General features: G+C 39.7%; 1 protein-coding gene across 1 annotated transcript in view; it reads left to right on the top strand.

Annotated features, from left to right (window-relative positions):
• PXDC1 (PX domain containing 1) overlaps nucleotides 1-7,694 on the top strand; it is a 48,162-nt gene extending 40,468 nt beyond the window's left edge. The window contains exon 5 of the mRNA XM_070747180.1: nucleotides 2,650-7,694. Coding sequence (XP_070603281.1) covers nucleotides 2,650-2,767 — 118 coding nt within the window. The 3' untranslated portion in view covers nucleotides 2,768-7,694. The remainder of the gene's footprint in view (nucleotides 1-2,649) is intronic.
• Nucleotides 7,695-16,399: the final 8,705 nt, after the last annotated feature.

Here is a 16,399-nt window from a genome sequence, read left to right as displayed (position 1 = left end):
CTAAAGACAGGATTGAATAACATATTGACTATACTGTATTGCTCCGCACGGATGAACTTTCAGTCTTGTGAGAGAATAGTGACGTGGTTTTTGATTAAAGAGGAAGCAGATAGTACTCAATAGGAATCGTTCAAAACAAGATGTTTTAAATTTTTCAGTAGGTGGCACTCTCTTCCCTTGGTGGCTTTTATCTGTACACCGTATTGTTGCTGCAGTTATGATAGTTTGAAATGATCAACTTGTACATAAAAATTCAGGTTACGATCAGCCCATAGTAAACATCATGAGTCAGAAAATGTGCAGATGAACCATTATCCAATAAACAACCTACTCTAAAATAGGCGAATGATTAATCTCATAGAAAGTGTTAAAAAAAGAGAGATTTGTGGCAGAGAACACAAATTTATATCTTTTTTTATCTATTGTTTAAACCTCAGTCGTCCATAACTGAAATGGAGACCAGTTTTACTGTCCCACATGTTCTCTCACATTTTATAACCAGTTTGTGATACCAACCTGGCCATTTGCAAGGCTTGATACATTCAGAACAAATTAACCAAGATGCTAATATGGCTGATGTATCATTGTCAAAAAGCTCTGTATTTGGATACATTTACCCTGGAATTAAACCTCATCTTTAGTGTCGTATTTGTACTTGCAGCTCTTTGTAATTTGCAACTTTTACACTGCAAAAACATATGGACCACTCAATCCGATCAGGGTAAAACAATAGACACAATTTAGATAGACTTCAGCAATGCCTGGAATGCACTACCTCAGTGATTTTCAACCTTTTTTGAGCCGCGGCACATTTTTTACATTTACGAAACCCTGGCGCACATTGAGTGCGGCCGGGGGGGGGGCGCTAAAAAAAGTTTGGACAAAAAAATTCTCTCTTCCTCCCTTTCGCTCTATTTCTCTCTCCCTCTTTCTCTCCCTTCCTTCCTCTTTCTTTCTCTCCATCCCTCTTTCTTTCTCTTCCTTCCTTCCTCTCTTTTTTGCTCTCTTTCTCTCTCCCTCCCTACCTCCCTCTATGTCTTTCTCTCTCTCTCCTTCCCTCCCTCTCTTTCTCTCTCTCTCTGTCTTGCTTTCTTTCTCTTGTTCTCTCTCTCTTGCTTTCTTTCTCTCTCTTGTTCTTTCTCTCTCTCTCGCTCTTTCTCTCTCTTGCTTTCTCTCTCTCTTTCTCTTTCTTTCTTTTTCTTTCTCTCTCTCTTGCTTTCTTTCTCTCTCTGAGTTTCGCAGCACACCTAACCATGTCCCACGGCACACTAGTGTGCCGCGGCACACTGGTTGAAAAACAGTGCACTACCTGACTCTGTGGTTTCTTCCCTAAACCCCAAAAACTTTAACCTTAGACTGTCTATAGTCATCCTCTCCCCATTTCTAAGAGGTGTGTAAGGGACATGTATAAGCGCACCACTGTGCTTACCATCCCTGTCCTATTGCCCTATTGTCCTCTTTTATCATTGCTTTCTACTTATGTTATGTTTATATAAACTACTACTATCCTATATATGTTTGACAAATAACAAACAAATATCGAGGTGTTCAAATTCCACAGGCCAGCGGTATCTATACAGGTTCTCTTGTAGATTGCTCATACTGGATAATCTTCTTGAAAAGACAGTTAAATTTGACCAGTCATGTAGATTCCCCAAATTCTAATGGGTGAATGACTTACCGTATATCAGGGGTTTCCAACCTTGGCGATTTTAAGACTTGTGGGCTTCAATTCCTAGAATTCCTCAGCCAGCAAAGCTCTGGCTATTATCTTGGTGGTGTTACAACATAGAAACATAAACTAGTATCTCCTTTTGTGTCAGTATCTCCTTTATTGTATGTTGTGGTATGTATGTATGTATGTATGTATGTATGTATGTATGTATGTATGTGTTTGTTTGTTTGTTTGTATGCCGCCCCTCTCCGTAGACTCGGGGTGGCTAACAACAATGATAAAAACAGCATGTAACAATCCAATAATAAAACAACTAAAAACCCTTATTATAAAACCAAACATACACACAAACATACCATGCATATCTTGTAATGGCCTAGGGGGAAGAAATATCTCAACTCTCCCATGCCTGGCGGTATAAGTGAGTCTTGAGTAGTTTACGAAAGACAGGGAGGGTGGGGGCAGTTCTAATCTCTGGGGGGAGTTGGTTCCAGAGGGCCGGGGCTGCCACAGAGAAGGCTCTTCCCCTGGGGCCCGCCAAATGACATTGTTTAGTCGACAGGACCCGGAAAAGGCCAAATCTGTGGGACCTAACTGGTCGCTGGGATTCGTGCGGCAGAAGGCGGTCCCGGAGATATTCTGGTACGGTGCTATGAAGGGCTTTATAGGTCATAACCAACACTTTGAATTGTGACCGGAAACTGATCGGCAACCAATGCAGACTGTGGAGTGTTGGTGTGACATGGGCATATTTAGGAAAGCCCATGATAGCTCTCGCAGCTGCATTCTGCACGATCTGAAGTTTCCGAACACTTTTCAAAGGTCGCTGGGATTCGCGCGGTAGTAGGTGGTTTTGGAGGTAATCTGGTCCAATGCCATGTAGGGCTTTAAAGGTCATGACCAATACTTTGAATTGTGACCGGAAACTGAAGCCTCCAGTATGAATGACAGTTCTTTGTTTTGTCCATTTTTAGGTTTGAAAATGTTAGTGAATTTACCCCTGAGTTGCAGGATGCTGATGACCCAACAGCTTATGTCACCAACTTGTCATACTATCATCTGGTTCCATTTGAAACGGATATATTGGACTGAGATTGTCAAACAGACTTCACGCCTGGCATCAGGCAATTGTCTTTCCTTGGGGCATTCAGTGTCCTCCAAGCTTTGCACCGGTCATGCCTGCCACAAGCATATAAGGCAAGACAGAAAAGGATTCCCACAAAAGGTAAACCTTAAAGCTGAAATCATTGTTTGATTCTCCACTGTGGCTGCCTGGGTCAAGTTGCAAGGACTCTTTTCTCCTCTAATGGACAAAGGAGTTTTTATATGGCCAAAAAAGAATGAAGCAAGGACATCAAAAGCTACGTTGACTCAAAGACTTGAGTGATGTACTGATAAAACTTTGATGATACCAAAATGGAAACAAAGCATCAGCGGTACCAATAGTTACAGAGAAATCTGAAAATAACATTCATGTTCCTCTTTTGTCAAGTGGTCTCTAATCCCATCCAACATTTTGAACCTCTTTTTTAGTTGAAAGATTCATTATGATCAGACACGAGAGGATTGTTATTTTTTTCCATTTCTCATGACGGCTTGGAAGAAATGTCCAGTAGTTCGTTTACAGGGAAGTATTCCAGAGTAAGTGATGCCTTATGTAATGTGTGCCTACAAGAAATAAGCTGATGAATTAACTGCTTAGTTTGACTTAATTTGAAACCAAGGATTTTAATCTTTTGAGCAACTATCATTTTCTCCGTAAATAAATAATAATAGTGAAACAAAAGCAAATTGTAGCTCTAAGGGAAAGGGAAATGCTGGTGAGTTTTAAATGGTCCATCCTATCTTTTGACGGTTTTTTCCCCGAAACTTCCCATGATTTTTTTCCTTCCACAATAGGAACACTTTGCAATTCTCAGTATTAATGTTTACACAGGTGGGATACATTTCTTCCTGTCACTTAACTTTCCATGGACTAGTGCAAGTAACTTGCCAAAAGTATGATTTTCGTGGTGAGTAATCTTCAGCCCTGCTCCCTTAAATACAAATGACAACAAAAGGAATATGGAGTGAAGTTGACAGTTTGGTGGGGCAGATTCACGTTATCGAATGGTTTTAATGTTACGAATTATGTGCCACAAAAAAACTGCATTCTGTGGCACCTCACTGGCATGTGCTATATGAGCTTCAGCCCAGAGAAAAATCTGATTTTACAGGTGGCAAGAATTGAATATCTGTGCAAGGAGAGAGTATCTTCTTCCATTTATAATAGGAATGCAAGCTGTTGTTCATACCACTCACTCAGCAATAAGCTTATTAGTACAGCTATCATTATTTGAAAGTTGCCCCACTCTTCTCTTTAAGCACCAACCTTCCTCCCCACCTTATCTTATGTGATGTGGTCAAAATAAAGGAGTCCCTTTTTACTTTGCTAGTCGTTGCCGACTATAGGGAGTGGTGTTCATCTCTGTTTCAAAGCCATGGAGTCAGCGCTGTCCAAAGAGGTATCCGTGGTCATGTGTCCAGCATGACATCATGTATCGCTGAGCAGTCAAGACACTGGGCTTGTTGGCTGGAAAGACCCAAGCGCTGCGTGATGGGGTGAGCTCCCGTTCTTGCCCCCAGTTCTTGCCAGTTCAAAAGCATGCAAATGGGAGTAGATAAATAGGTATCACTTCAGTAGGAAAGTAACGGCATCTTATGTGATAGCTGAACAGGAACTCCTTTTCCTGTAATAATAGCATAGGACCGTGATGATAAACCTATGGCATGCGTGCCACAAGTGGCATGCGGAGCCATATCTGAGGACACCCAAGGTGTTGCCTTAATTCAATTCAATTCAATTTATTAGATTTGTATGCCGCCCCTCTCTGAAGACTCACAACAACAATAAAAACAATATAACAGTAAACAAATCTAATATTAAAAGAAAAGATATATAAAACCCCAACAATTAAAACCATACCTTTAACCAATCCTTGTTAACAGGAGAAGTTCCTGAGGATTGGAGAATGGCCAGTGTTGTGCCTATTCACAAGAAGGGCAGTAGAGAAGAAGCTGGTAACTACAGGCCAGTTAGCTTGACATCAGTTGTAGTTAAAATGATGGAGACTCTACTCAAAAAGAGGATAAATCAGCACCTAAAAAACAATAACTTATTAGACCCAAATCAGCATGGCTTTACTGAAGGCAAATCATGTCAGACTAATCTCATTGATTTCTTTGACTATGTCACAAAGGTGTTGGATGAAGGTGGTGCCGTGGATATTGCCTACCTGGACTTCAGCAAAGCCTTTGATACGGTTCCACATAAAGAGCTGATAGATAAATTAGTGAAGATTGGACTTAATCCCTGGATAGTTCAATGGATTTGCAGCTGGCTGAAGCGTAGACATCAGAGAGTTATTGTTAATGGCGAGTATTCTGAGCAGAGTCAGGTTACAAGCGGTGTGCCACAAGGATCTGTTCTGGGTCCTATTCTTTTTAATATATTTGTGAGTGACATAGGGGAAGGTTTGGTAGGGAAGGTTTGCCTATTTGCCGATGACTCTAAAGTGTGCAATAGGGTTGATATTCCTGGAGGCGTCTGTAATATGGTAAATGATTTAGCTTTACTAGATAAATGGTCTAAGCAATGGAAACTGCAGTTTAATGTTTCCAAATGTAAAATAATGCACTTGGGGAAAAGGAATCCTCAATCTGAGTATTGTATTGGCAGTTCAGTGTTGGCAAATACTTCAAAAGAAAAGGATTTAGGGGTAGTGATTTCTGACAGTCTCAAAATGGGTGAACAGTGCAGTCAGGCGGTAGGGAAAGCAAGTAGGATGCTTGGCTGCATAGCTAGAGGTATAACAAGCAGGAAGAGGGAGATTATGATCCCACTATATAGAATGCTGGTGAGACCACATTTGGAATACTGTGTTCAGTTCTGGAGACCTCACCTACAAAAAGATATTGACAAAATTGAACGGGTCCAAAGACGGGCTACAAGAATGGTGGAAGGTCTTAAGCATAAAACGTATCAGGAAAGACTTAATGAACTCAATCTGTATAGTCTGGAGGACAGGAGGAAAAGGGGGGACATGATCGAAACATTTAAATATATTAAAGGGTTAAATAAGGTCCAGGAGGGAAGTGTTTTTAATAGGAAAGTGAACACAAGAACAAGGGGACACAATCTGAAGTTAGTTGGGGGAAAGATCAAAAGCAACATGAGAAAATATTATTTTACTGAAAGAGTAGTAAATCCTTGGAACAAACTTCCAGCAGATGTGGTAGATAAATCCACAGTAACTGAATTTAAACATGCCTGGGATAAACATATATCCATCCTAAGATAAAATACAGAAAATAGTATAAGGGCAGACTAGATGGACCATGAGGTCTTTTTCTGCCGTCAGACTTCTATGTTTCATACAACACATACATACCAAACATAAAATATAAAAGCCTGGGGGAGGTGTCTCAGTTCCCCCATGCCTGGCAATATAGGTGGGTCTTGAGTAATTTGCGAAAGACAAGGAGGGTGGGGGCTATTCTAATCTCCAGGGGGGGAGTTGATTCCAGAGGGCCAGGGCCGCCACAGAGAAGGCTAACTCTGTGGGACCTTATCGGTCACTGGGATTCGTGCGGTAGCAGGCGGTTCCGGAAATACTCTGGTCCATTGCCATGTAGGGCTTTAAAGGTCATAACCAACACTTTGAATTGTGACTGGAAACTGATCGGCAGCCAGTGCAGGCCACGGAGTGTTGTAGAAACGTGGGCGAATCTACGAAGCCCCACAATGGCTCTCGCTGTCGCATTCTGCACGATCTGAAGTTTCCGAACACTTTTCAAAGGTAGCCCCATGTCAGCTCAAGCATATATGTGTGTGCTGGCCTGTTAATTTTCACCTGTTTTTGCTCTCCGCAGGCTTCAGGAAAGCCTCCTGAAGCCTGGGGACTGCAAAAAACAACCCAACCAGCCAACTGGAAGTTTGTTTCTGAACTTCCATTTGGGCCGTTTTTTGCTCTCCCCAGATTTCAGGAAAATTTCCTGAAACTTGAGGTCAGCAAAAAATGGGCCTACTGGAAGTCTGGAGGCTTCAGTGAGGCCTGAGTGAATGCGCAGGGAGGCAGCGCGGGGATTGTGCCCGTGCATATGGAGGAGCGCATTGCATTATAGGTGTGAGACTTGCCGCTCACACTATCGCTCACACGCACACCCTGTTGGCACCCGAGCCAAAAAAGTTTTGCCGTCGCTGGCATAGGAGATTGAGGGCCTACAGTGCCGATATGTAGCCTTTATTGAACTTCTGTACTCATTTGTTGAGAATACAATCACTCCCTCCAAAGAGTGACCCTTGTGGTTCTTAGACCTTCCTTTCAGGTGGCCATAAGTCAGAAGACAAAAATACACAACAGGTATGGCAGAAGTAAAATCCACAGAGCTAAATCCACGAATGAGACATGGACGGAGGAAGAGAACTGATTCTCCCACGAAAACACAGCAGCCAAACAGGGGCTTAAAACTGCTGAGTGTTTTTGCCTTAACGTTCATTTGAGATAGAGCTCACAGGGTAGCATTCAAACTCATAGCGATTGAATTATTTACAAGAGGCCCATCTGCAGGTGTTTCAACCATTGCTTCCTTTGTCAGGATGTTCTGGAACCGTTGTTCTGTATTTTAGAGTTAGAGCACAGTGAATTATTGATGCCAAACTGTAGTTTACAAGGATTGGGAAATGACAGTGAAGGCAGTATTAAACCAACACATGTTTGCAATGTATATTAATGTCCATAACGTAATAGAAATCCGTACATTCTATTAATTAATTCTGTTCCCCTCCACCCCCCTGGGCTGGGAAGTATATGGTACATCTTCGCCATTGCTAAAGCTTTTCGGAATCTTTTGTATTATAAGTATAAAGCAACATTTGCAATTGTAAATATTAATAAGTTATTGAAAACCCTAACTCTTTTACAAAATACATTTCCATTATATTTTAATGAAATAAAAGTATTACTCATCTTCAATGTAACATTTGCAATTGAATATCATTTTTTTTAATGGCACAAAAGGAGCTGGTCTTTTTTTAATATAGTTTCCGTTTCGGATATTGATGTCTGTAAATCTCACCCTCTCTAGAGGTCTTGGGATTGTATTCCATTAGCATCTGAGAGCACAAAATTGACATAGGTATTTTAGTATTTTTCTATTGTGGTTGTCACAGGATGGTGTATTTTTCTCAGCCCTCTTAAGTTTTATGCATTTTAATAGAATTGCTGAAAATGGAACTGAGTTACAATTCCTAAAATAGCAATAGCAATAGCATTTAGACTTACGTACTGCTTCATAGTGCTTTTACAGCCCTCTCTAAGTGGTTTACAGAATCAGCATATTGCCCCCAACAATCTGGGTCCTCATTTTACCCACCTCGAAAAGATGGAAGGCTGAGTCAACCTTGAGCTGTTGGTGAGATTTGAACTGCTGAACTACAGCTAGCAGTTACCTGAAGTAGCCTGCAGTGTTGCACTTTACTGCGCCATCCCGAATTCAGGACATATTTGTTGTGGTTACTCTGGCCCAGCTCCTGCCCCAAGGAATGTGCAGGTGGATGTGGGGGAAACATCCACATGCCACAGGCCTGTTTTGCTCCCGATGGAATCTGCCGACAAAGCCTCCTCTGACCAAGGAAGCGTGAGTGACAGGGAAGAGGGGAGTTTGGCAGACAGCCCAGGAGGAGATCAATCATCTGTATCATCCTTGGATTCTGAACAAGAATTAATGACACATCCACGCACGTGTAGAGTGATGCATAGGAGACAACAACTGAAGGATTATTACAAGAGAAAATGAGGCCACCTGTGGTTGGGTGGGGCTGCTGTAAAAGGTGGGGCTGCTGTAAAAGAACAGTGTGCTGGTTTAGCCTTGTGGCAGTTTATCTGATTCATTGTTTCGTCAAAATCGTGGTTTTTGTGCTGTTCAAGATTGTGTGTGGACTCTCTGGACTTTAGAATTGGACTCAATTTCCCAGTTATTGGGTGAGCAATTGGATTGCGTTTAACTTGTGCCTTGTGTGTACCAGAAAATCCCTTTGACATTTAAAAAGGGAGCTGTTTCTGTTTTTCTGTTTATAAAAACTTTTGTGTTTTCCTTTTATAGTGTGGTGTGTGTCTTCCTGGACTAATTGCCCTGTAATTACGGGCGGTTGAAACACGCCAGCAGAACACATATTTATATTTGCCTTTCTTTCAAACATCAAGTTGAATATATCTCATACATATGCAGCTAAAAACTTAAAATCATGTCATAAACCCTTTTAGTTGATTAAGAACTTTGCCCATTTCTTTCTAGTATTCTACCTATGATAGAATTTGCACAAGAAGCCTTGTCCAGAAGCTAAGAAGAACCTAGCCCTAGTTGCTACTTTAATAGAACACCTCCAGGGAATACTGGTGCTCTAAATTAGAATAATTTCATGACCAATCACCTCTGTTTTACTATCAAGAAAACAGCATAAAGATGTCCCGAAGAGCACATGCACCAAAGACAAATTCCTTTTTTTCCCCCCCAATTTTTTTTAATTAATTTTTTAAAATAAACAAACACACATACAAACATTAAACATAAAGTGGGGGTACATTTCCCCCGCTTATCTTGAAAGTGTAAATTCAAATACAGAAAAAGAATACATAGTTAGCTATATATTGAATATTAAAAAAAAATCTAATAAATTTGAGTTAAAGTTTTCCCAATTTTTACTAATATATGTAGATGAAACAAAATTCTTATTATGTTACTTATACATAAACTAATTCTACCATAATCATCAAGCAGTATATTTAAACTAATGTTGACATTAATATTACCCATATAAAAACAAATTCAACAAATTAACTAAAATGTCCACCATTGAATACATAATTGAATATATGTTGAATATTAAAAAGTCTAGTAAATTTGGGTTAGAATTTTCAAAATCTTAAGTACTATGCATATATAAACTAAAGTTCTTAGTATGTTGCTTATACATAAACTAATATACCATAATCCGCAAATTCCTTGTGTATCCAATCATGCTTGGCCAATAAAGAATCCTATTCTTAAAAAAAGAAAGAAAAAAAAGATAGGACTGACTGGAAGGAAACTTTTGTTTTTTAATGAGATTTGGGAGAAAAAGTATAAAATGTTATTCTTCAGAATCCAACACTTTTCTTTTTCTTTTAATTTAGATTAAAGAAGCTATTAGCAAAGTAAAAACAGCACAAATGTAAAACAAAAAAGAAAAGTAATAACTAGCACAAGAATGGAAGAAGAGAGAAAGATATAAAAAGAGCCAGAGAAGAGAAAGAAAGAAAGAAAAGGAAAAGTTATACATAAGCCTGTTCCCAGCAGTGCAATCTACTTGCTTTCCCTACTGGTTCGAAAGCGCACACTTTGTGCTTGCACTACCGTCGCACATGCTTTTTCACCTTCTGCTCATGCACAGAAGACTTTGCACATGTGCAGAGGGTTTAAAAAAGAACATGGTGATGGGTGGGTGGAGCCTCGTGCTGCCACCACTACTGGTTCTCCAAACCACGGGCGGCCGCTGCTACCAGTATGCCCAAACTGGGCCGAATCAGTAGCATTTCTTCCCTGCGTGTTCCGAACTCCTTTACAGCAGTTAGAAGCATTTATATTTTACCCTTCCTCTCTAACTTTACTATTCAATTTTCTTCTTTATGGTCTATACCAGGGGTGTCAAACTCGCAACGTCACATTGTTGTCACGTGTTGAATCATGACTTTTTCTCCCTTCACTAAACGGGGTGAGTGTGGCTAGTACATGATGTATCTAGCCCGCAGGCTGCAAGTCTGACACTCCTGGCCTATACTTTCTCCACTATCATTTTTCCACTATCGGTATGTTAGAATTTTCTACTTTTGTGCGTAGCTTCTGCTCTGGCAATCTCACACTACTTACCAGAGCTTATAAAACTTTCGCCAGACCCATCCTAGAATATAGCTCATCTGTTTGGAACCCATACCACATTTCTGACATTAATACCCTCGAAAATGTCCAGAGATACTTCACCAGAAGAGCTCTGTCTTCACTCCTCTACTTGTAACAGAACACCCTACGAAACTAGACTTACAATCCTGGGTCTAGAAAGCTTAGAACTAAGACGCCTCAAACATGATCTAAGTATTGCCCACAAGATCATATGCTGCAATGTCCTGCCTGTCAAAGACTACTTCAGCTTCAACCACAACAACACAAGAGCACACAACAGATATAAGCTTAATATTAACCGCTCCAAACTTGACTGTAAAAAATACGACTTTAGTAATCGAGTTGTCGAAGCGTGGAATTCACTACCGGACTCTATAGTATCATCCCCTAGCTCCTAACACTTTACCCTTAGACTATCCACAGTTGACCTCTCCAAGTTCCTAAGAGGTCAGTAAGGGGCGTACATAAGTGCACCAGAGTGCCTACCATCCCCTGTCCTATTGTCTCTCCTATATCTCCTATATCTTCTCTTCTATACCTATATCTTTTCCTGCTATTCTTTCATAGTTATATTTTACTCCTTTATTTTCTCCTCTATTCCCCTTTTTATACATTCTACCTGATTATATCCTCTATAACCCTCATTGTGTATTATTGTGTATTGGACAAAACAAAAAAATTAAAAAAAATAAAATATAATAATTTCACCCCAAAAGACCAATTGTAAAAAGACCAATTGTCCTTAAACCTTTTCTAGTTGCTGTCCATTAATCCCAGCAAGAAAAATGTTGGCTTCAGTTGAAGAAAAATAAGAAAGTCCAGTTGCCTCTTGAAAGAGCACTTTTGGGACAACCATGATCAGGATGACTGAGAATCTTCATAGACATTAATCTATAAAATTATTTTTATCACCACGTGTATTTGAATCCAAAATTTTCTACTGTTTTTAACAAGCATGATAAAATGACCCTTCATGTTATCCACATTTCCAACCTAAATTTGAAATACCTTTATAGATTCTTCCGATATAATATACACCAAAGGTATATCATTTTATTAAAAATATCTTTTACATTATAATATAATATAAATTTCAGTCCTTTGAGCTCCATAGCAGCCAGGATGGCGCAGTGGTTAGAATGCAGTATTGCAGGCTAATTCTACCAACTGCCAATACACTGTAGTTCGATTCTCACCAGCTCAAGGTCGACTCAGCCTTACATCTTTCTGAGGTCGGTAAGGTGAGGACCCAGATTGTTGGGGTCAATATGCCGACTCTGTAAATTGCTTATAAAGTTCTGTAAAGCACTAGGAAGTGGTATATAAATCTAAGCACTATTGGTATGTTTTCCTATTGATCCATCTGTATATTGTAACCAAAGTTCTTAGCCCATTTTATCATGCACTCATTAAATTGTTCTCCTGTTTCAAATTTCAGTAAAAGCTTATGTAGTTAAACAATGATATGTTCACCATTTGCACTTAATTCCAATTCTTGTATTGTTCAGTTCTTTTGCCTAATTAAAATCTTTTTCTCAGCTCTATATAGGAAAACCATTGGAAACTAAATCCCTCTGCAATCAATTGATATTTAGACTTCTATCTTATATTCTCCTTTTTTGTTTGGACAATTTCCGATAAGTCTTGGCTGATTCTTTTTTATAAAGTGCTTCTTGTGCTGAGATCCACAAGGGCATTCCAACACTTTGTCTGAGTACTACAATACTCAGTACATACTACAGTTGTCTTGAATGTGTGCTTCCCTCTGCCCCACAGCTCCACTTAATTTGCTCAGTCAATGGTACAGTAAAAATAAATTAATTCTCACGAGAAAATAGTAATGCCTGGTCCTAATGCTGAATAATTCTGCCTTCAACGAAACAGCCTGGGAATTGCAGAGTTTTGGGGAGATTAAAGAAATCTCTTTCTATACAGAAGTAGCTGATAAGAACCTTCTGTTACCAGTCATTGATATACAGTATATTACAATTTATTGCCGCCCAACGCATTTTGTAACTCCGTTCTTCTTGAGCAAACGATAAAAAAGCAAATGGTTCAATGAATTTCAGCAAAGAAGAATGCCAAAGTGCTTTTCATGAAAACAGTAGCAAATATTTTATCTCGTCGTTCACCGCAAAGAGTAGCTTTTGGTGAGATGGTCAGCCGTATACAATTGATTAATAAATAAGACAAATAAATAAAAACTGCCTCTGGAAAAGTACAGGTAGTCCTCAAGTCCAGGATTTATGTTGCTAAATGGGAAATTTGCTAGGTGAGTTTTGCCCTATTTTATGACTTTTCTTTGCCACATTTGTTAAGCGAACCATTGCAGTTGTTAAATTAGTAACAAGGTCACTTGACCTTGGGACACTGTAACCATCATAAATATTATCCCCAGAGAGGGGAGGCATATAAATCTGATACATACATACATACATACATACATACATACATACATACATACATTTATTAGAGTTTGTTGCAAAATCAAAACCAGAAGCACACACAGATGACTGATTCAGCTAGATTCAATAACTGTTTGGTAAACATAATAACAGATGAATTTATAATACCATTAGCAGATTACTTCTTCAAGTAAACACAAGCAGTTAGTTTCACTTCAGCAGAGCAGACAAACACAGAGAGTACAGAATGGGCAGAGTGCAGCGTGGACAAGAGAACTAAGTGGTGACTGAACCATGCCCAGCCTTATGTTTAAGTTCCAGTTTCGATTCTCTGCGCAGATTCAGAAGTGGTTAGCTCCCATTGGCTGACTTAGTTGCTATGCCTACTCATTGGCTGACCTTGTTACCATTGGCTCTCCCAGTTTATGAATATCTTAGCAAATACGAACCAGTTGTCAAACATCCAAATGTAGATCATGTGACCATGAGGATGCTGCAACAAGTAGTAAGTGTGAAAAATGGTCATAAATTAGTGAACAGTTGTAAATTGAGGACTACATGAAATCTATTTCTGAATGGATATGAAATAAATTTGATATCAATATCTTATTTTTATTTGCAGGGGAGAATTCTTTTAAATTCCTTTGTGGCTGATCTTCTATTAGAAATACAACATCTGGCATGTGTGTGTCTTTTTTTATTTCGGCAAAAGAATTCTTTTTCTACCTTACTTCCATGCTCAAGATCAGCCAAGTACATTGGCTGCCAAGCTTATTTTAAAAGGTTTTCTGTAGATGAAGCCAGCAAAGTAATAACTCAAATCACCCTATAAAATTGGCCACTGTATTTGAGTTTCTAACGGGTATTATCACAATCACTCTTGTCTTGCTCATCTTAAAATTCTGTGTTTCTTTAATCTCTCCTATGTTGCCATTTCATGCAAGACCCTTCAGTACCACCGCTATCCCCACCACCCTGGTAATTCTTCACTTTGAAAAGCCGAATGCATTTCCTTTACAATGTGTATAAATCAATATAATCCCCTGCACTTGGCAGCTTGACAATCTTAACTTGCAGGTGGATGCACATAACTCCTTGACATCATATTTTTAAATTGATGCCTTTACCTTGTTTTTCCAAGAAAGGTCTTAAAAGATGAAACACGTTGTGGTGGACAAAGTGATTGCATTTGGGTGAGATTCTAGAAAGACGACAGAGAAGAAGAACAAAGGGGACTAGAGGTTAAAACATACAAAGAAAGGTTGCAGGAATTAGGTATGTCTAGTATGAAAAGAAGGACATGGAGTAACATGATAGCAGTCTTCCAATATATAAAATATAAGATGTTCTGCCAGGCTCTCTGGGATGAGCCTCCCGAAAATTCAAAGGTACAAATTTCAGCCATGCACATGTTTGAAAATTCAAAACAATGTTCTTTATCACAAAATTCAAAAGAAACAACGCACCCTTTTTGTATTGCAAAGAGCACTTGTCCCAAAACAACCTTGTAGGCTGTACAATTCCCTTAATCAGTCCTTAAGTACTTAGCTAGCAGCTGTGAAGAAACATCACAGCCCTCCTTCCTCCAACGAAGTGAGACACACACACTTTGTTCTGCTTTGGTTTCAAAGGCGTGAAAAATCAACAAAGTCCGGAAAACAGCAAAGCACGGTCCTGAAGAACTGCGATCAGATAATCTTCCACAACGGCGAAAGCAACACGCTGCTATTTGTATCAGCAGCTCTAATTACTAGAGCCCCACCCAAACACAGGTGGCCTCTCTTATCTCCTGTAATATGTCCTCTCTTCTACGCATAACTCTGCGCCTGCGTGAGTCCAAGACTTCCGCATCCGAATTGAACGAAGATAATGGAGATTGGCTTCCTGGGCTGTGTGCCAAGCCCCCCTCTTCCAAGTCACTCCCACCTTCTTCTTCATCCAAGGAAACTGTACTACCTGACTCTGTCGGCAATAAAACAGGCCTATGACATGTTGATGTTTCCCCTGCATCCACCTCCACATTCCTTGGGGCAGGAGCTGGGCCAGAGCCAACCACAACATAAGATATATTGGTCTTCCAATATATAAGATAATATACTGCTCAAAAAAAATAAAGGGAATACTCAAAGAACACATCCTAGATCTGAATGAAATATTCTCATTGAATATTTTAATTGCACAACTATTTTATTTGCACAACTATTCCATTTGCACAACTATTCCATTTGCACCACAACATGTGAAATTGATTGCCAATCAGTGTTGCTTCCTAAGTGGACAGTTTGATTTCACAGAAGTTTGATTTACTTGGAGTTATATTGTGTTGTTTAAGTGTTCCCTTTATGTTTTTGAGCAGTGTATATAAGACTGCCACAAAGAAGAATGGGGTCAAACTATTCTCCAGTAGCTTGTCCTGAAGGCAGGGTAAGAAGCAATGGATGGAAACAAATCGAAAAGAGAAGCAACCTATAACTAAGGAGAAATTTCCTGACCTTAGAACAATTAATCAGTAGAACTACTTGCCTCCAGAAGTTGTGGATTTTCAAACACTGGTGGTTTTAAAGAAAAAGTTGGATAACCATTTTTCTGAAATGTTTCAGGGTTTCCAGCTTGAGCAGGGGGCTGGACTAGAAGACCTCCAAGGTCCCTTTGAACTCTGCTATTCTCTTCTGTTATTCTGTTAATTTGGTGCTGGATGACAGCATGAAGCCATTGTTTCCTAGATACAAACAATCTGCTTCTGCTTCATTGAAATGGTTCTAGTAAGGGAGCAGAGACGTTGCCATCATCACCAATCCCACCTCACAGTGTATGTTTCCTCTGAAAACAAACCTGTATCAGCAAAAGCCCTTTTTGGAGGATGAATCATTGGCTCCCTACAGGAACTGAGGAACTGAGTTACACGCACAGCTGCCTGCAATGAACGTATTTTCCATCTAGGGTTGCCAAATAATTCCTACAATGTGCACACTCGCATGTTCCTGTCCATAAAGAAAAACACCAGGAGGATGTCGGCTTCCTTTTCCTTTATACTCGGTTACGGAATTCAATCTGACCTGCAAAGGAACAAATGGAGATTAATGGTTCCAAGTACAGTACAGTACTGTAGTTGGAAAAGATTGGTTAACCAGGTCTTCTGCTTTACAGAGGGCAGTGCTCAATTGGCAATTAAATCTCTCTCTCTCTCTCTCTCTCTCTCTCTCTCTCTCTCTCTCTCTCACTCTCTCTCTCTCTCCACCTACCTACCTACCTATCATCAATCTACCTTGTCTGTCTGTCTGTCTGTCTATCTATCTACCTACCTACCTACCTATCATCAATCTACCTTGTCTGTCTGTCTGTC

The sequence above is a fragment of the Erythrolamprus reginae genome, chromosome 3 (assembly GCF_031021105.1).
Source record: "Erythrolamprus reginae isolate rEryReg1 chromosome 3, rEryReg1.hap1, whole genome shotgun sequence".
Taxonomy (NCBI): Eukaryota; Metazoa; Chordata; class Lepidosauria; order Squamata; family Dipsadidae; genus Erythrolamprus; species Erythrolamprus reginae.
The sequence above is the reverse complement of the archived record's forward strand: the minus strand, read 5'-3'. Positions and strand labels throughout refer to the sequence as shown.